This window comes from Brassica rapa, chromosome A03 (genome assembly GCF_000309985.2).
Source record: "Brassica rapa cultivar Chiifu-401-42 chromosome A03, CAAS_Brap_v3.01, whole genome shotgun sequence".
In the NCBI taxonomy this organism is placed as follows: Eukaryota; Viridiplantae; Streptophyta; class Magnoliopsida; order Brassicales; family Brassicaceae; genus Brassica; species Brassica rapa.
Genome location: NC_024797.2, coordinates 15,443,982 through 15,463,116, shown reverse-complemented (window position 1 = coordinate 15,463,116; position 19,135 = coordinate 15,443,982). Strand labels below are relative to the sequence as shown.

At 38.3% G+C, this 19,135-nt stretch overlaps 5 protein-coding genes and 1 long non-coding RNA gene across 10 annotated transcripts; 3 read left to right on the top strand and 3 right to left on the bottom strand.

Annotated features, from left to right (window-relative positions):
* The first annotated feature begins 61 nt into the window (after positions 1-61).
* On the top strand, positions 62-1,340 carry LOC103858956 (zinc finger protein CONSTANS-LIKE 2). Its single transcript, XM_009136418.3, has 2 exons — positions 62-740; positions 837-1,340. Exons 1-2 carry the CDS (start codon positions 306-308, stop codon positions 1,179-1,181), a joined length of 780 nt encoding a protein of 259 aa, XP_009134666.2. The 5' UTR covers positions 62-305; the 3' UTR covers positions 1,182-1,340.
* A 442-nt stretch (positions 1,341-1,782) lies between these two features.
* Positions 1,783-3,660, top strand: LOC103858955 (UPF0496 protein At3g57100-like). The gene has a single exon (XM_009136417.3). The coding sequence runs from the start codon at positions 2,207-2,209 to the stop codon at positions 3,236-3,238; it is 1,032 nt and encodes a 343-aa protein (XP_009134665.1). The 5' UTR covers positions 1,783-2,206; the 3' UTR covers positions 3,239-3,660.
* LOC103858953 (probable galacturonosyltransferase 9) lies at positions 3,429-5,509 on the bottom strand. The gene is made up of 3 exons (XM_009136415.3): positions 5,266-5,509; positions 4,009-5,193; positions 3,429-3,921 (listed from the first exon to the last, which is right to left on the bottom strand). The coding sequence occupies exons 1-3, from the start codon at positions 5,422-5,424 to the stop codon at positions 3,646-3,648; spliced, it is 1,620 nt and encodes a 539-aa protein (XP_009134663.1). The 5' UTR covers positions 5,425-5,509; the 3' UTR covers positions 3,429-3,645.
* Positions 3,457-11,292, bottom strand: LOC103858952 (probable galacturonosyltransferase 9). Of its 3 annotated transcripts, none has more exons than XM_033286286.1 (4): positions 11,048-11,292; positions 9,791-10,975; positions 9,408-9,703; positions 3,457-3,625 (listed from the first exon to the last, which is right to left on the bottom strand). In XM_033286286.1, the coding sequence occupies exons 1-3, from the start codon at positions 11,204-11,206 to the stop codon at positions 9,428-9,430; spliced, it is 1,620 nt and encodes a 539-aa protein (XP_033142177.1). In that variant the 5' UTR covers positions 11,207-11,292; the 3' UTR covers positions 3,457-3,625; positions 9,408-9,427. The 3 variants fall into 3 exon arrangements, with proteins under 3 accessions (XP_033142177.1, XP_009134661.1, XP_009134660.1); XM_009136413.3 differs by lacking the exon at positions 3,457-3,625 and adding an exon at positions 8,855-9,051; XM_009136412.3 differs by lacking the exon at positions 3,457-3,625 and adding an exon at positions 8,877-9,055.
* LOC117132396 lies at positions 4,970-8,207 on the top strand. 2 transcript variants are annotated; one of them, XR_004455972.1, is made up of 3 exons: positions 4,970-5,191; positions 5,275-6,006; positions 6,228-8,207. It is a non-coding gene; the product is annotated as an uncharacterized LOC117132396 (long non-coding RNA). The 2 variants fall into 2 exon arrangements; XR_004455971.1 differs by having other exon boundaries at positions 5,275-8,024.
* Positions 11,293-15,432: 4,140 nt separating the features above from the next.
* On the bottom strand, positions 15,433-19,135 carry LOC103858951 (NADPH-dependent diflavin oxidoreductase 1). Of its 2 annotated transcripts, none has more exons than XM_009136410.3 (12): positions 18,849-19,135; positions 18,546-18,623; positions 18,340-18,444; positions 18,107-18,198; positions 17,729-17,913; positions 17,432-17,514; positions 17,162-17,236; positions 16,943-17,053; positions 16,732-16,863; positions 16,508-16,627; positions 16,220-16,433; positions 15,433-16,135 (listed from the first exon to the last, which is right to left on the bottom strand). In XM_009136410.3, exons 1-12 carry the CDS (start codon positions 18,987-18,989, stop codon positions 15,606-15,608), a joined length of 1,866 nt encoding a protein of 621 aa, XP_009134658.1. In that variant the 5' UTR covers positions 18,990-19,135; the 3' UTR covers positions 15,433-15,605. The 2 variants fall into 2 exon arrangements, with proteins under 2 accessions (XP_009134658.1, XP_009134659.1); XM_009136411.3 differs by having other exon boundaries at positions 17,432-17,511; positions 18,849-19,133.

The following is a 19,135-nucleotide window of genomic DNA, read 5'->3' as shown; positions in this document are numbered from 1 at the left end:
ATTCTTTACTCTACCTTTTAACCAAAAGAGGTGTAACAGTGTGTAATCTAATCACTTATGAGTAATGAAATAAGTAAACGGTAGCAAATTGGTAAACATGATCATCCACGTCAACTCATGAGGGTGGTCCCAATCCCATGAAGAAGGAAAGCTATACAAAGGAAGAGAAGATATATATACTTGGTGTAGATTTCTTCTCCTTTGCCAATGATATAAGACAAGACTTTCTCATCATTAATACATATCCTTACTTCAAACTTCGGACAGCCACAAGATGATCCAACTACTTTTACCAACCACTAACTATGCGCCAAGTGTTCACTTCCAGTATTCTATATAACAGTCTCATTAGCCTTCCCTCCTTTGTGATTACACTAACAGAGTGTTTAGTCTTTATTATGTTGAAAGAAGAGACCAACGAGAGTGGCTTTGTGGCGGGTAAAGAAGACGATGAGGCTGATAGAGAGGTGGCTTCATGGTTGATGCTGAATGCAGAGAAAGACAGTGATAATCACAACAATGGGTTCTTGTTTGGTGTTGAGTATCTTGACCTTGTGGACTACAGCAGCAGCGTAGACAACCAGTTCGAAGATCAGTACAGTCACTACCAGAGGAGCTTTGGGGGAGAAGATGGAGTTGTACCACTTCAAGTTGAAGAACCAAAAAGTTACCAAAAACAAAGCCATCACAACTATGGTCACTACAACTACAATGGTTCCTTAAAGGACCTAAACCATACTGTAAGCCTTCTTAGATAGCGTGCTTCCCACTCATCAACTCTTTAGTCCTCTTTACCATGGAGGATTGAAAATGTCTTTTGTTTTCTGTCATTATAGGTATCTGTTTCATCAATGGACATCACTGTTGTGCCAGAGTCAACAGAGAGTGACACAACAGTCCAATACTATAAAGAGACGATAGACCAACTATTTGGCCCACCTACTCAGATGGTGCAGCAGCTAACTCCAGCGGACAGGGAGGCTAGGGTCCAGAGATACAGAGAGAAGAAGAAGAGGAGGAAGTTCGAGAAGACAATAAGGTATGCTTCAAGAAAGGCATATGCAGAAATAAGACCACGGATCAAGGGACGTTTTGCAAAGAGGACAGAAACTGAAGCTGATGCAGAACAACTCTTTTCAACATCTCTAATGGCCGGATATGGAATTGTTCCTTCATTTTGAACTCTTACGGCAGAGGTAGATGAACTAGATTGCATGCTGTAAATTAATTCTAGTTTGGATTTTATTACAAGTAGTTATATTACCACTGTTTCACGTGTGGATCCTTTGGTTTTGTGACTTTTGTAATATTATTACGAGTTAATCAGACGTGTTCACATATATACCTTGAGTGGTTTTAAGCAAACATGAAACACCTCTCTACAAAATTAAAATCCTATCATATGTGAAATGTTATCCTCTGGAACAGTGCCTAACTGGATTGTTACCACAAGAAAGAGATATGGGGTAGAGCTGTAATAAGAATAAAAAAAAAAAAAATTGATTTCAACGGTCTCGTCAACTTTAGTAGTTGTTACGTTGTAAACAGAGGTTGGGAAGCCTTTCTCAACAGCCATTGTCTTCCTCTTTTCTTCTTCTTCTTGGTCTTCTCTCAGTTGAAAAAAGAAAAAGAAAACATCTCACAAACCTCAGATCTAAGAAAGACAGAACAAAGAAGTCATATCAAAACAGGGCAAGTGATGAGATAAAGAGTCAAACTTGGCCAATACGTAATCGATACATGCAATACAAACCTAGTGCTGTACTTAACCGAAATTACGATCTGTAACAATAATAAGAAAGACAATTATTACACCAACCTTCCTTAGTTTATTCGTGTAATAATTTTATTCTAGATCATGTAATAATAATACGAAAAATTACCGTTTTATCATTTTACAGCTGTACTTAACGCAAAAAAGGAAATTCTGAAACGAAAAAGAAAACAATGAACACGATAAATGTTTATAAAAATGACAAATTAAATATTTAATTAAAAATGGAAATACCTACGAAAAAAAGGAAATATGGAAACTTTTACGAAAATTAAAAAAAAGGAAATTTAGCTCTTAACTTTTATCTATATAACACAACCTAACAGTACGCGCTTATCTCATAATACTTTCTGTAATCATCTCTGTGAATTGCTATTGTTACTTCTGTTCATCTCTATAAATTTCTAAGTGATCTTTGTGTGTTCTAATAAGATGAAATTTCGCGCCATATTTTCGAGTAAACGTCTCCGTCAAGGAATCTCAACGGTTTACCCTGCGATGACGACGTTCCTACCACGACCCTCCTCCTCTTCGATGATGATCAAATCTCAATCAGAAGAAAACCTAAGCAAACTAAGCGACTGTATGGACAACATGGACGACGACGTCTCGAAGATGTTCATGGAGTGCCATCAAACCGACTTCCGCAAAGACCCCGAGATGCTTCGTCTTCTCAGCGATTATTTCACCACTAGCAAATCAGTCACCGAGCTCTGCGAGTCTCTGCGTAAGTGCTTGGAGAGAGCCGAACGCGACGAGTGCTTCTTGATCGACGAGACGTTGCGTGATTTCCACGAGGAGAAGAACGGTTACGGCGATTTGATAGAAGCTAGCTTCAGAAAAACATTCCAAGATCTCAGTAAGTTCAGCAACCACGGTGACGATGTTTTCTCCGGGGAGTTTCTCAAGAAGCTTGAGATCTGTCATCGAGACTTAGGTACGATGATTGTTAAACTAGAGTCTACGATGAAGGACATCGACAAGAAGCTGAGACGTTTACGTGGAGGAAGAGCGGTTGTTGCGGCGGCGATGATTGCTCTAGTGGCCGTGGGAAAAATCGTGGCGGGTATCTTTGTACCTGTTCCGGTTGAAGCAGTGACTAACTTTGCTGCTTCGAGGTGGAGAGAGTCGTCGGAAACTCTGAAACGGGAGAAGACAGCAGTGACGTCGATGGAGAGAGAAACGATGGTGGCTCTCAAGGAGGTTGAGAAGATGAGCAGACTTGTGAGTAGGTTGGAGGCGGTGGAGAGATCCATTAGACAAACGGTGGACATCGCCGTTAATAAACGGTCGTCGGTGGCGTTTGCTATGGGAGGGATGGAGGAGGAACTGAAGAAGTTGAAGTCAACGCTCGTTGACCTAGACAGAGAGACCGGAAGGTGCGATGGGTTTGTGCAGTTTGGACGTACATTGACTAGAGACAGGATCTTTGAGTTTCTGTCTTGCGGTCAGAAACGGTCATAACACCTTTGTTGAATTCTAACTTTTTTGTAGATATACAAACATATGATAAAATCCTTATTGCGTTTTGTAAAGTAGTTAGCTCATCATGATTTTAGTAATAAAATGTAACTAAATCAACATATGATAAAAATTATTTTATCTTCCTAATCCATTTCTCTTTAATGTTTCAATCCTAAGTCATAACTTTGCATGAAACAAACATTAACACATTGTAGTTATGGATAAAGCTTTTGATGTGAAAGAGTTACACAAAATATAAATAAAGAACATAACTATGACAGAAAGAACAAAGCAAAACACTTTTGTAACCCTATATAATATAAAAGATAAACGTATATAAGCTAAAGAATGCCCTGAATGACTGAACACATATCGATTTGAGGTTACCTCTTCATCGATATCTTTCTTTAAAGACCAAAATTGCACATCTGCACAAACTCCATTTCGTTGTCGACGTATTTAGTCCAGAGAGACTTGTATTGGTTCATAGCAATGTCGAGCCATGGTTTCATGTTTCCATTGTAATGTATCACTGCTGCTTTTTTAATCTCGTCCATGCTCACTCCTGGGTTGTAGCCTAACCCAAGCACATGCCATGACTTGTCCAGTGATTTCGTCTTTGAATAGAATGTCATCAGTCCCGGAGGCAGAGTGCCTAATTTCCAGAGACTTCTGTCTTCATTCTGCTCAAGAGAGATTAACACACAATCAACACAAGATAAAGAGATTATTTGATATGCATAAGTTACAAAGAAAAGATACGGACTTACCAAGTTCTGCCAGTAATGGTATTGATCAGTGCATTTCTCACGCCTCCAAGCATTGAGATCAAATATATTCATCCCAAAGGCCCAAGCACAAGCATTGGGGTTAAAGCTCTCTTTAATCAGAGGATGAGTGAAGTTTAAGTATTGACCATATCGATGAAAAGAGCCAAAGCACGTCTCAACAGCTCCATTCACCTTCCCATCTAAATTAATCTTCCACAAGCCAGTCACGTCCTTCTGCACCACAACATCATCGTCCAAGAACAAGATCTTATTCAGCTTCGGATACATCTCCGGTAAGTAGAATCTCAGATGGTTCAACACCGAGAGATACTTCGGGTTCTTGAACTTGATGTTAGTCGCGTTCTCCGCCTGGTTCTCAAAGTAAAACTTCTGCAACTTAGCAGACTCTAACTGCCTCAAGACCGGCGCATACGAAGAGTTCAAGAACTTAAACTCCTCCACCGACTTAATCTCAACACGAGCACCACGGTCCAAAGGACGCATCTTAAACCAAACCTTCATAGCCGCGAGATTCATCCTATCAGTCACCACATGAAACACATGCTTCCACGGCTCCTCAGCGTTCACCACAACCGACCTCACCACAACGGAAACAGCAATCACATTATCAGAGAAAACCGCGTAGTGATAAAGACTCGGATCCTCAACAGCCGAATCAAACGGAGCATCCTTATACTTCTCAGGGTTAGAGATCCTCTCACCAACAAGCCTCATAGCCAAACAGTTAAGACTCTTGGGAACCGACTTAGCCGAGATCAAGCTCGCAACGGCGCCGTTTTTCTTAGCTTTCGTCAACTGTTCTTGAACAGCGAAGATCGTATCCTTGAGCTTCTGGATCTTGAGCTGTGTATCGTAACTCTCTTTAGACTCAACGATCATCATCCTCGCCGTCTTCACCTTATCTTTAACCTCTTTCTCGATCTGCCGAAACGCATCCTCCTCGATCGCGTTCCCGTTTTCGAGCTTCAATCCAGGTTTGGCCTGCAGATCGGAGAAGTTAACCGCCAGATCTTCGAAGAGCTTCAGCTGCTTCGACGCGTCGAGCTTGAGCTTCCTAGCGTAAGCAGCGTAGGCGTTCACAAGCGTGAGGTGATCGGTGGCTTGCTTGTGGATCAGATCTAACCTCGTTTTCAACGGATCCGATTGAAACGTCCTCGGCAATGTCTAAACACCAAAAATCGAAGCTCAGATTCTAAATTCATTTCTAAATTTTGATTCGGATTGGGAAAAACTTACGTGATCCAGGTGAGGTTGGTGACGAGAGGAGTTGAGGACGACGGAGAAGGTGGCGAGGAAGAGAAAAGAGAACAAGGCGGAGATGAAGATCCTGTACGAGAAGAAACTGCGGAGTCCTGATCCGACGCCGTTCCGGCCTCCACGGAAGGCCACCGCCATTTAGCTTCACCTTTTACAAGTCAGTTTAAAAAAAAAATAATTCAGATGGGGATGAGGTTCTTGCTTTCCCACGATAGAGTGTGAATTAGCCTCTGGAGAGTGATGTGATGGATAGAGATCTCAAGACATTTTTGTGAAGAAGACACGTTAATGTCATTAATCATTGGTTTAATAAACAATTACTAATTTATAGTGTAGATATAAACTCTCAATATTATTAAAACCCCAGTCTCACCCTTATACTTTAGGACATTAACATTTTATTACCAAAGTATTTGAAACCAGCAGCTTAAATACTTAAAAGTATTGTTTGCGTAAAATTATTATCAACTAACACTTAACTGCACAAAATTTTTAAAAAAATTAAACAAACATAAAGTTTCTGTCCATTTTGTAACAATTGATTATTTCATTTTTAATTTTGCCACTCAATAATTAATTGAAGAATGAATATACTCGCATAATATTTGGTCTGATTAATGTGATTTAAAACAACAGGAACTGGTTCAGCGCAGCGGATTCGATAGGACAACATCGGCGTTCGCATCATCTCCACTAGACAGTCCCACCGCCGATCACCAGGTTTACTTCCATTCCTTAAAAGTAACTCGAATAAGCAATCAATTAAAACTCTTTCAGAAGATTTTGCGTCTTCTACAAGAGGAGATAGCTGGTGCACCTGTTTAGAGTCGTCTATATAAGGTACCATTGTTCTCTGCAGTGTTTTAAAATGTTAACATGTTTAAACCTTTAGAGTGCTTATATCCAATCTATGTTTCTGACATGTTGAACTTGGTGAGGAGGCATTGTTTCCCCGTGTACTGGAATGGAGATAACTGGTGTGTGCTTAGAGGCCAGAAACATTAAACAGTTGGAGATTGCATATTGTAACAAGGTAATGTCTTTCACTAGAGTATGTGTCGACTAATATATCCAAATTTTCATTTTTATGCCCACACTATTTTGAAAATCACTGCTATACAGCTTATCAACTATTTATTTTTGTATTCTTTCATTTTTTTTTTAAACTTCTACGAATATCGAGGAAGCAAAAACTAAAGCTGCCACAACTAAGGAGCGAGAGCACTCTGTGAATGAACTCCACAACGAGCTTATTCAAAATTTGCTACATAGTCTTACAGAATCAACAATCACTTCAGATTTCCAGACTCAACAGTTGTGATTCGCTACACCTAACTTACCCAGATCGTCAAGATCACAGAGTCTGTGCATTCACTTTGTGCATCAGAAGTTCTGATTCAGAACATCTTATGGAGCTTACTTAGTTCTGCTTGCAGGTCGACTATTCCTTAATACAACATCTGACACTCATTTCTACTTTAACAATGAAAGCGGCTCTGGCTAGAGCTTCTTCCAAGAGTAAGAATCTTGAACAACAGGATGTTTGTATCACTTCCCTCCTACACACTTTCTCAAGAATCTTACACGTTCTCAACTGCAGGTTGCGTGGGAGTGACGTCAACTGATCATCCAGTTCTGATAATTGTGGAGGTGCATAAAAATAGAGTATCTACGTGTATCTTCTGCAATGGCTCTGACTCCATGGGTCCGAGAACACCTCCAGAAGCATAACCGACCGGCGGACGAACGAAGTGATACGGACACATCACCTGGAGTACCTAATGTATTGAGCGGAAACACTGCTGGAGAAGCTCTGTTTCCTGTGCCAAAGGGTCCCATCAAAGAAGGCACACAAGACTTTATAACACAACTCTTGAATAAGATTATCTTTACTTTGTATTTGGGCACCCTGAAATCATCTCCTCTGTCTTGAAATTATCCTAACAATAAAGAAAATTCCTACGATTATCACTTATCGTCTTTAGTTCCGTAACCCAACTTCTGCTCACAAGTTTTAGACACGACAAGAATCACACTCTTCCATGCTCAAATTGGTTGTATAAGTGCCCAAACAGGTTTCGATTCCATACTATGGGGCTGTTGAGCCAAAGAGTGGAAGCTTACAAATTTCATTGGGAGATGAAACTTGGGGAAAAAACAGGTTCTCAGATTCTCACAATTTTGATGTGCTATACTAACCGTAACAAACATGATGACCAATATCGAAATTACAATCAAACGAATATGAAATAACATTAATTAAACATATTGATTAAAATGTAAAGATATGCTGGGACAATTAAATTGTATATTTGTGATAAAAATTCCAGTTACATAAATTGTTACAAATCTAAATAAAAACTAAAATAATAAATATAAAATGACGTGTATCAAATATTTATATAATTTATATAACATTTAATTTGAAATTCTATTAAACTTCAAATATTTTCATTTTTTTTTTCTCTTCAATCTAAAAACGGAAAAAGCTATACTAATACATAAATATACTGAACCAAAACCTTTTAATTTATAATGAAAATGGTAATTCCAAAAAAAAAACAATATTAAGACTGTAAAAACACAATTAATAAAATAAATATTAATTGAAAGCAAAGTTAAGTAAAATAAAGCAGAACAAGAATTTAGAATTTTAATTACTATTAAAAATATAAATCAACAACTAAAAAATTAGTCATTAGCCGTTAAAATACCTATAAAAATAATAATTATAATATTAGGAAACCAAAATATGAATAAATATAATTGTAAAACATGACACATAATGTGATAGTTAACTTATCACAAAATTAATCGTAATCATGTTATAAAAAAAATCACTTATCATCAAATAAGCATATAAAAACATTTGAGAATAAATTAACTGAGGAACACACAAATAAAAACATTAAAATCACAAACATATCAATATACTAAATGAACCCATTCGTGTTCAAAACCTTCCATTTCACAAGTTTTTTCAAGTTTTCCTATTGGAATCTTTGGTTTTAATTGGCGTTACTAATTTAACATTTAGACCAACTGATCGAGCTGACAAACCATTGCTTTCCTACTAATGCCTCCATCGGTTTAACATTTTCATTGACCTATGGCTAAATCTTGATTTTACCACCTTTCTAAATCCGACTTTGCTATGCCTTAGATCATCATTCAACCAACGTAATTCAGATTGCCATTAAGGTTCCTTTTTTGCCATTAAAGTTCTTTAAACCAATCATCCCACTATGAAAAAGAGAAAATATACCAACTGATTATAAATGATTAAACAAAGTACACACTACTCCTATTCAACTTTTATGTAGGATGAATATCACTCACATTAAACTATGAGAATTGGTTGTATAAAACAAATAAACTCATTCCTATGAGATTGAAATAACTAAAATAGACATTGTGAGGCCAAATGTTTAACCATAAATTTATTACGAATCACTTGATATAAGTATAAATCTCAACTGTTTTGCAAAAATAAATACTCCAAGCAAGACGATGACGAGCTCCCAAGCGCAAAAAAAAACAGTTACTCAATGGAGTGTGGATTCCAAACTTAAACGACCAACAACACAAAAATCCTTGAAAGCCCATAAAGTTTTGAAATATATTAACCGAACACTTCTTCTCCAATTCAAATTGTTCATACAAATCAAATTTACTGGTATTGTATACTATAAATCAGTTTCAGAAGCATACAAACTCACTCACATCACATTTAATTCCTCATCCAAATGACCTCATGCAATCACACTTCCTGACACACAACATTTTAAAAAAACTAAAATCAGTATCACACATATCAATTCCAAATGCAAACCTAATGCACTACCAATTTACATTTTCTTAGAAACTCAAATAACAAATAAGGTATGATATTAGAAAAAAATTTATAACAATTGTTTAACGTTTAACAAATGAAATTTACAATATGATCTTAGAAAACAAATTATACTTAAAATAATTTTTAAATGTTTTATAAAATTAAAATATATTTTAATATAAAGAATTATATTGTAAACTTACCCGCCCAACCCCTAGTAAAAGATAAACGTATATAAGCTAAAGAATGCCCTGAATGACTGAACACATATCGATTCTGAGGTTACCTCTTCATCGATATCTTTCTTTAAAGACCAAAATTGCACATCTGCACAAACTCCATTTCGTTGTCGACGTATTTAGTCCAGAGAGACTTGTATTGGTTCATAGCAATGTCGAGCCATGGTTTCATGTTTCCATTGTAATGTATCACTGCTGCTTTTTTAATCTCGTCCATGCTCACTCCTGGGTTGTAGCCTAACCCAAGCACATGCCATGACTTGTCCAGTGATTTCGTCTTTGAATAGAATGTCATCAGTCCCGGAGGCAGAGTGCCTAATTTCCAGAGACTTCTGTCTTCATTCTGCTCAAGAGAGATTAACACACAATCAACACAAGATAAAGAGATTATTTGATATGCATAAGTTACAAAGAAAAGATACGGACTTACCAAGTTCTGCCAGTAATGGTATTGATCAGTGCATTTCTCACGCCTCCAAGCATTGAGATCAAATATATTCATCCCAAAGGCCCAAGCACAAGCATTGGGGTTAAAGCTCTCTTTAATCAGAGGATGAGTGAAGTTTAAGTATTGACCATATCGATGAAAAGAGCCAAAGCACGTCTCAACAGCTCCATTCACCTTCCCATCTAAATTAATCTTCCACAAGCCAGTCACGTCCTTCTGCACCACAACATCATCGTCCAAGAACAAGATCTTATTCAGCTTCGGATACATCTCCGGTAAGTAGAATCTCAGATGGTTCAACACCGAGAGATACTTCGGGTTCTTGAACTTGATGTTAGTCGCGTTCTCCGCCTGGTTCTCAAAGTAAAACTTCTGCAACTTAGCAGACTCTAACTGCCTCAAGACCGGCGCATACGAAGAGTTCAAGAACTTAAACTCCTCCACCGACTTAATCTCAACACGAGCACCACGGTCCAAAGGACGCATCTTAAACCAAACCTTCATAGCCGCGAGATTCATCCTATCAGTCACCACATGAAACACATGCTTCCACGGCTCCTCAGCGTTCACCACAACCGACCTCACCACAACGGAAACAGCAATCACATTATCAGAGAAAACCGCGTAGTGATAAAGACTCGGATCCTCAACAGCCGAATCAAACGGAGCATCCTTATACTTCTCAGGGTTAGAGATCCTCTCACCAACAAGCCTCATAGCCAAACAGTTAAGACTCTTGGGAACCGACTTAGCCGAGATCAAGCTCGCAACGGCGCCGTTTTTCTTAGCTTTCGTCAACTGTTCTTGAACAGCGAAGATCGTATCCTTGAGCTTCTGGATCTTGAGCTGTGTATCGTAACTCTCTTTAGACTCAACGATCATCATCCTCGCCGTCTTCACCTTATCTTTAACCTCTTTCTCGATCTGCCGAAACGCATCCTCCTCGATCGCGTTCCCGTTTTCGAGCTTCAATCCAGGTTTGGCCTGCAGATCGGAGAAGTTAACCGCCAGATCTTCGAAGAGCTTCAGCTGCTTCGACGCGTCGAGCTTGAGCTTCCTAGCGTAAGCAGCGTAGGCGTTCACAAGCGTGAGGTGATCGGTGGCTTGCTTGTGGATCAGATCTAACCTCGTTTTCAACGGATCCGATTGAAACGTCCTCGGCAATGTCTAAACACCAAAAATCGAAGCTCAGATTCTAAATTCATTTCTAAATTTTGATTCGGATTGGGAAAAACTTACGTGATCCAGGTGAGGTTGGTGACGAGAGGAGTTGAGGACGACGGAGAAGGTGGCGAGGAAGAGAAAAGAGAACAAGGCGGAGATGAAGATCCTGTACGAGAAGAAACTGCGGAGTCCTGATCCGACGCCGTTCCGGCCTCCACGGAAGGCCACCGCCATTTAGCTTCACCTTTTACAAGTCAGTTTAAAAAAAAATAATTCAGATGGGGATGAGGTTCTTGCTTTCCCACGATAGAGTGTGAATTAGCCTCTGGAGAGTGATGTGATGGATAGAGATCTCAAGACATTTTTGTGAAGAAGACACGTTAATGTCATTAATCATTGGTTTAATAAACAATTACTAATTTATAGTGTAGATATAAACTCTCAATATTATTAAAACCCCAGTCACACCCTTTTACTTTAAGACATTAACATTTTATTACCAATGTATTTGAAACCAGCAGCTTTAATACTTAAAGTATTGTTTGCGTAAAATTATTATCAACTAACACTTAACTGCACAAAATTAAACAAACATAAAAATGGTAGTTTCTGTTAGGGGTGTCAAAATGGGTCATGACCCATAGATTGACCCAACATAAATTGACCCATTAACCCAAATGAACTGTTTATTTTTGATCCACTGGGTTAATGGATTAATAGGTTAATGGGTTAATAAGTTAATGGGTTAACAAATTAATGGGTTAACAGGTTAAATAGGTTTATTGGATTGGGTCAATTCTGACCCATTTAATTTTTAATTAAGAAAACCCAAAAAAAAAAAAACTCACGTATCTCTCTCTCTCGCCATCTCTCTCTTTCGCGATCTCTCATCTCACCATGAAAGGAGCTTGAAGCTCTCATCTCGCCGTCTCTCTCTCTCTCGCCGTCTCTCATCTCGCTGTCTCTATCTCCCGCAGTCTCTCTCTCTCGCCGTCTCTCTCTCTCTCTCGCCGTCTCTCATCTCGCTGTCTCTATCTCCCGCCGTCTCTCTCTCTCGTCGTCTCTCTCTCTTGCCGTCTCTCTCACGCCGTCTCTCTCACGCCGTCTCTCTCTCTTGCCGTCTCTCTCTTGCCGTCTCTCTCACGCCGTCTCTCTCGCTCGAGCTTGTATGTGTTCGCTTTTGCTTGGGTTTGATCTATAGATTCACTTGGGTTTCTGTTGGATTTCCTTGTTAATGGTTCTTTATCTCCTCCACAATTACTACATCACATCCCAATCCAATTTTGGTTTCGTCTGTATGTCTGATTTTGGGAATGTAGAAAACTAAGCAGAGTTTTTTCTCTTGCTTGGTGTTTGCTTGATCAGTGATTCTCTTTTGTTTAATTGTCACTTAAACGATTTGTCTTTCTTTTCAGGAGGCACGTTCTGTTGGCAGTGATCTTGGATATGGCAAATGAAGAAGAATATCGCGAATCAACAGGTACATCTTCTAATACTGCTAAGAGAAGAAAAACATCGAATATGTGGCAATATTTTAAAGTAGAAAAGGATGAGAATGAGGAAGAGAGAGCATATTGTCTGAAATGCTCAAAGAGCTATGCGTATACATCAACTAGTGGAACCTCAAATCTGAAGCGTCATAGACATAAATGCTTAGGAATTTTGGAGGCTGAAAGAAGGGTAGTGAATTTTGATGAGAGAGTTGCTAGGGAGAAGTACAGTCGAGTCATTATTAGACATAATCTTCCTTTCATTTCGGTTGAATATGAAGAGGTGAGGGACTATTTTAGCTATTTAAATCCAGATTACAAGTGTTACTCTAGGAACACTGCTGCTAGTGATGTTATGAAAACTTGGGAGAAAGAAAAACAGATTTTGAAGTCTGAGTTGGAAAAAATTCCTAGTAGGATATGCTTGACCTCAGATTGTTGGACTTCACTAGCTGGAGATGGATACATAGCTGTCACGGCACATTATGTTGATGCAAAGTGGGTGCTACATAGCAAGATCTTATCGTTTTGTGAAGTTTTTCCTCCCCATAGTGGTGAAGTCTTAGCTAGTAAAGTCCACGAATGTTTGATAGAGTGGGGAATAGAGAGAAAGGTGTTCACTTTGACTCTGGATAATGCCACGGCTAATGACAACATGCAAGACGTATTGAGGGATCGGCTTAATCTAGATGATAATTTGGTGTGCAAAGGAGATTTTTTTCATGTCCGGTGTTCTGCACACATCTTGAACCTGATTGTACAAGCTGGTTTGGAAGTTATTAGTCCTGCTTTGTGTAAGATCAGAGAAACAGCGAAGTATTTTAAAGGTTCATTATCTAGAAGGATTGCACTTGCAGACTGTATAGATGGTGTTGAGGATGTCGCGCTGTCAATAGATGTCAAGAATAGGTGGAATTCGACCTATCTAATGCTGAAGAAGGCTTTGAAGTATCAACGTGCTTTAAAGAGGTATAAATTAGGTGATAAACACTACAAGCATTGCCCTTCCAATGAAGAATGGAGAAGAGCTAGCATTATCTTTGAGCTCTTGAAGCCCTTTTATAGCATTACGACTCTAATGTCTGGCAGAAGTTACTCTACTTCAAATTTGTAGCGTTGTTATGGTGAGCTTGATCCATTCACCTCCCAAGAAAAAGTTGATCATCTTGAGGATCAGCTTAGGAAGATCTTTGATGATTATAGAAGACAACTCTCTTTGACTCCTGTTGTGAGCTTTACAAGACCATATTCTCGTGCTTATGAGCAAGGAACAGAGACCGAGAACTTTGGTGTGTTGGATGTAAGTTTTTGATGTTTATCTATCTAACTCATTTGAAACTTTTTCTAATATTCATTCTAAACTTTTTATTGTGTTTACTGCGAATAGGATTTGTTTGAGTTAGATGATATTCCAGAGACTGCGGAACCAGGAACGTCAGCGTTGGATATATATTTAGAGGAACCAAAACTAGAAATGAGAGCTCATCCTGATTTGAATGTGTTGCGATATTGGAAAGAGAACAGACACTGTTTTGGCGCACTAGCATACATGGCAATGGACATTCTCAGTATTCCTATTACCACTGTGGCTTCTGAATCTTCTTTCAGCATTGGAGCTCACGTAATAAGCAAGTACAGAACTCGCCTTATCCCTAAAAATGTGCAAGCTTTATTGTGTACTCGGTCTTGGATTCATGGCTATAAAGTTGATGGTGAAGGTACAATCTTATATAAACTTTATAATCTTTGCTCAATTAAGTTCATATATCTATTAATATTCTGTTTCTTATGAATTGTAGATGAAGATGAGATAGTCATTATCCGAGAGGCTCCAAGTAAAGCACTAACAATTCCAAACCAAGACCATGGAACTATAGCTGGTAGTGGTCTCATCCCTCACATCAACATAATAATAACAACTTTGCTTCTCTGTTTCTTAAGTGTTTTGAGAGTCTTTTAAGTGTCAGTTTGGTCTGTGATTTGGTGTCAGTTTGGTCTGTGATTTGCTTTTATCTGGTCTAGTTGTATAACTCTGCAAGGCCATGTTATTTTTCTTCCTTGCAGATCTGTTAGTTATGGTGCAGCTTGATGTAGCTATAACTCGTTTTAGTTATGTGTATTGTGTTGTAGTTATGGTGCAGCTTGATGTAGCCTGTAGTTATTATCATTTCCAAGAAAATTACTAAGTTACAAATCATATCCATAACTAAAATCGTGTTGTGTGTATTAGTTATGTTCGAAAAGTAGGAACGTCTAATGGTGTTGTGTGTTGTTCTTTCAGGTACAAACTAGGAACGTCTAATGGCGCAGAACCAAACTTATATTCCCTTGTGTATGGAAAAATATGTTCCAGAAACTGCTTTCTTGTTGTTTTATGGTACTTGTTTAGATGATTTCGTTGATGCTTTCAGATTCTCGGTAGTATATTTTGTGACTGGTTCTGATAAAAGAAGTTCTTAGTACTTGATCTCTGCTTACTTATTGAGTTATAGCAAACGTGATTTTAACTTAAAAGTGATTCATTATGGGTTGATGGGTCAACCATTAACCCATATAACCCATTTTAAATGGGTTGGGTTGACCCATGATCCATTAACAGTCAACCCATTTGGATTATGGGTTGGGTTGACCCATTTGACCCATTTTGACACCCCTAGTTTCTGTCCATTTTGTAACAATTGATTATTTCATTTTTAATTTTGCCACTCAATAATTAATTGAAGAATGAATATACTCGCATAATATTCGAGTATTTGAGAAATAACTAAAGTGTGCTCTTATACAATAAATCAATAAATACAAAATTTGAGTAATTGACATTTTACATTGATTTTCAATTGTGTTTAAAATCTAATGTTATTTAATTAATGTTTTTAATATAAATACTGAAATCTTGTATTATTCAGTGAAGTGAATGATTTATTCAAACAAACTCTAGTTTTAAAATGAAAAAGGTAAGAACCCTCACTATATAAAAAAAATTAAAATTAAATTATTCATAGAGTTCTAAATGTATAAAATCAAACAAATCATCTTCATTTTGAACCATTCAATGTGAATATTTAAACCAATTTAAATAAATAATAACCCAATGATTCGTGTAGCTAGTAATCAAACATTACATGATATGGAGGAAGTTGGGTTTAAGACCAAGCTTCAACATTGTATCTCCCAGCTTTCTCCAAAGCCTTGAGCCACCGTGAAGCCATTTCCTTTGATCCTCCGGTCTCCTCCATCACAATCTCCTCCAAGGCCGACATTACATCACAAGGCATTTTCGTGGACGAGCCCGCCACGTAAAGGGCGGCTCCATCACATAGCAAATCCCAAACTTTCTTCCTCATCTCTCGGATCTTGTGTTGCACGTAAACCTTCTTTGGCTGGTCTCTAGAGAATGCTGTGTAAAACCCTCCGCCTTTCACTTCAGAGAGCATGCCTCCTTCTCTTGCGTGAGACTCCCAGAAGTCTCGGTATAGAAAGTCTGTGTCTTTGTTTCTGCAACCAAAGAAGAACATGACTGGTGCGATGGGGCTAGTCTCAGCTTGCACGGCCCTCTCAGCTATGAACCCACGGAAAGGGGCACACCCGGTTCCGGGTCCCACTAAGATGAGTGGAAGCGACTGTGGTGGAGCAGGAAGAGAGCCTTTGCCAAACCAAACCGGTATGTTTATCTCTAAACACGACGGAACACAAAATGTAAAGAGATAATAACATAGATACAAAGAACTTAATGGTAAAAAAGAAGCAAAGTTCTAACCTTGTTCAGGTGTGAGGCTTGCAAGCCAAGTGGAGCATAGACCTTTTAGAGTTCTCTTATAACGGGTCCATGATACTACGCTTACGGTCAAATGTACTTGAGCAGGATGGGCCAAAGGAGATGAAGATATCGAAAAAGCTCTTGGTTTTAGCGATGGTACTAACTGAACCAGCCACTCAAAAGGCATCTGCACGGAAGGGAAATCCACTAGCACCTACATAGGCAGTAGCAATAAGATCTATTTGGTTAAAGAGTCGATGCATGTTCAAGACGTCCCTAATTGGTTACCTCAAGGACGCTTTTTCTTTCCTTCTGATTGTAATTGTAGAGGTCATCACGTCCCTCGGCTGAGGCAAAGTATTGCAGTCTTTCCTTCTCACGTTCATCTGTTGTATAGAAGCTCATAACCTGACACAGAGATGATACATTGTAACGACTTCCAGCAAACATTTGTTTGACACATAAACTCAATGAAAATGACATTAAAATTTTTGATATTCAAGGGCTCTTACCTCGAAGAAGTATCGTCGAGGTGAAGCAGATGTAACGTCCATTGTTAATTCAACAAAAGTCTTAAGCTTAATAGGGACATGTGTAATTACTTCTCCACATGAACCATTATTCTCTGTCTCTCTCGGACAAACCTGAAAGTAAATTAGTTCTCAAAATTTACTTCAGTTAGACAATCTGGGATCATTATGTCAACAGAGTGGAGCTACTTACTGTGATGAATGATTCCGGGTCCAAATGACAGCGTTTTATAAACGCATCTATTGCTGAAGAATCTTGGCTTGGAAGAAGCTCAACAACATCGCCCACTTCATATTTGATACTCTTAAATGAATTAAAAAAAATAAAGAGGAGAAATTAATTGAACAACCACTTCATAAAAGAGGAGAAATGGATTGAAACTACTTAGTAAGTGATAGCAAAGTTACTTACAGAAGAAACAAATTGGAACTCGAAGTGGCGGACATCCTTTGTACTTCCAGCTTTCGTCAAGACTTCATTTTTAGTCTGCATGATTGGGAATATAATTCATATCATCCAGGCTTACCAGAAAATAAGATATTTAAAGAAAACATATTGACCAAGAAGCAACATCAAATCCACCAGATTCAAGGTAACACAGCATAGAAATAGCATAACTAGCGAGGTTGCATAGCATATATAACATAAATCAAAAGAAATTATAATGGATGTGCATAGTACCATCTTGAGAAAGCAGTCTGGTTTAGTTTTGTCCTTGGATAATTTTCCGGGTGACATTCCACGGGCTCTTTCTATCATGTCTGCTAAAACATAAGAGGCATATTATGCAAGAGAAATTTCTTTTCACGAGCCAACTGAACCAGAACATTAAAAGTCATTTCTAGCAATTACCATTATTAACTAGACAGAAAGTTCACTGTTAAGTAGCATAACATAGTCCTAAGCTAACATGATGGAGCAAAGTATCCACACTATTTTCTTAAAAACATGATGGGGGTAAAACTTTGGTATACCTACCTGACTCTGCCATCAATTCAGACTCCAGTGTCTCCTGCTTATGATATAAAATCCTATATTTGGGCTGATCAGTTAATTCATCATGAGGAATCATCACATCTGGACCTTTAGGAAAGTATTTGGGATTGATCTTATATAACATACTCCACAAAGACAGCATCCACGGATCAAGAGTTGCTTCATACCTGAAAATTAAAGAGAACACAAAAAGTGAAAATTTAGTATTCAATCACTTGACAGTTGACATTATAGTACTAAACAAGCAACATCAAGAACGTGGAGATTATATTTTCGACTGATCAAAAATGGTTCATTTGCTATCAAGAATAATAAAAGAGAAGATATAATTATTTTCCTAAATAATATACAGTTCCATACCCTGATGGGTGTTGATCATCTCCCAGACCTTTCTCAACGATGGTTGTGGCCCCAAGATCTAGTAACCTTTTGTCTAGCTTCTTTGCTACAAACTAAAGCCATCAGAGGAAAATAATGTCGTGTCATGAAAATTTGTGGCAGGGGAAAAATAATACAACAAAACAGAACCAGAAATAAAATGTATGCTGAGAAGAATGTGAAACGGATTTATATAAAGTGGCAGATGCACTTACATTATACTTCTGGTAACCAGAATCACCTAGCCCAAACACTGCAAAGCGAAGTCGTTGCAACCAAGAGTTTCCCAAGTTTCTTTGAAGAAGAAACCTCCAAAACTCCTTCAGTGATTTAAAAGAAAAAAGACAATACAAGGAACAAACAATAAGGTAGACAATAAACTAAAAACTGCATTATTGGTAGTGAAAACTTGACAACGAACCTTAAAAGAATCAGGAGAGTCTCCTTGCCCTGTAGTGGATACAACAAAAACAACAGACTCCTCATGAGGTAAGCAACTCTGCAGCAAATAAAAAAAAGAGGCAACTTTAAATAAGAATTTTAAGTTATAAAGGAACACACTTTTCTATATTTACTCGAAATTTAATCAACAGAACCACTCAAATCTAAGAGCTGATTACAATCAAACAGAGGAATTGTAACGGTTTCCTCTTCATAGTAAGCAAACAATCTTCAGAACAGAGTAAGAAGCTATATTCAATTCACAACAACATCTCTCACATACAGGGTCGAATTCGTCGGTGGAGGCGATAGAGGCAGGGCAGCCTCGGCGTTCAGCTTCGCGGCCAATACGCTCTGCCGCATCGAGAGCGTTTCCGGTCTGAGAAGCGTACAGCACGAGCAGCTTTCTCTGCTTTTCTCCCATCGCCGCCGCAAGCGAATATTCTTCAATCACCGGAACACGATTGCAAAAGGGAGCTGAGATGAGATGAGACGATGAAAAGAGAAGACACGAACAAAGCTTGCTTTTAGGGTTATAGGTAATGCTTTGTAATTTTGTAAGGTTTTAGT

Bases quoted from the DNA above. Each gene is read 5' to 3' on its own strand.
- LOC103858953 (XM_009136415.3), bottom strand. From the start codon at position 5,424: ATGGCGGTGGCCTTCCGTGGAGGCCGGAACGGCGTCGGATCAGGACTC. The intron at 5,194-5,265 runs GTAAGTTTTTCC...TTTGGTGTTTAG, and splicing joins ACCAACCTCACCTGGATCAC to ACATTGCCGAGGACGTTTCA. The intron at 3,922-4,008 runs GTAAGTCCGTAT...TCTCTTGAGCAG, and splicing joins ACCATTACTGGCAGAACTTG to AATGAAGACAGAAGTCTCTG.
- LOC103858951 (XM_009136410.3), bottom strand. From the start codon at position 18,989: ATGGGAGAAAAGCAGAGAAAGCTGCTCGTGCTGTACGCTTCTCAGACC. The intron at 17,515-17,728 runs GTAGGTATACCA...CTTATGTTTTAG, and splicing joins TGAATTGATGGCAGAGTCAG to CAGACATGATAGAAAGAGCC. The intron at 17,237-17,431 runs GTACTATGCACA...CCAATCATGCAG, and splicing joins CAGACTGCTTTCTCAAGATG to ACTAAAAATGAAGTCTTGAC.
- LOC103858955 (XM_009136417.3), top strand. From the start codon at position 2,207: ATGAAATTTCGCGCCATATTTTCGAGTAAACGTCTCCGTCAAGGAATC.
- LOC103858952 (XM_033286286.1), bottom strand. From the start codon at position 11,206: ATGGCGGTGGCCTTCCGTGGAGGCCGGAACGGCGTCGGATCAGGACTC. The intron at 10,976-11,047 runs GTAAGTTTTTCC...TTTGGTGTTTAG, and splicing joins ACCAACCTCACCTGGATCAC to ACATTGCCGAGGACGTTTCA. The intron at 9,704-9,790 runs GTAAGTCCGTAT...TCTCTTGAGCAG, and splicing joins ACCATTACTGGCAGAACTTG to AATGAAGACAGAAGTCTCTG.
- LOC103858956 (XM_009136418.3), top strand. From the start codon at position 306: ATGCGCCAAGTGTTCACTTCCAGTATTCTATATAACAGTCTCATTAGC. The intron at 741-836 runs GTAAGCCTTCTT...CTGTCATTATAG, and splicing joins TAAAGGACCTAAACCATACT to GTATCTGTTTCATCAATGGA.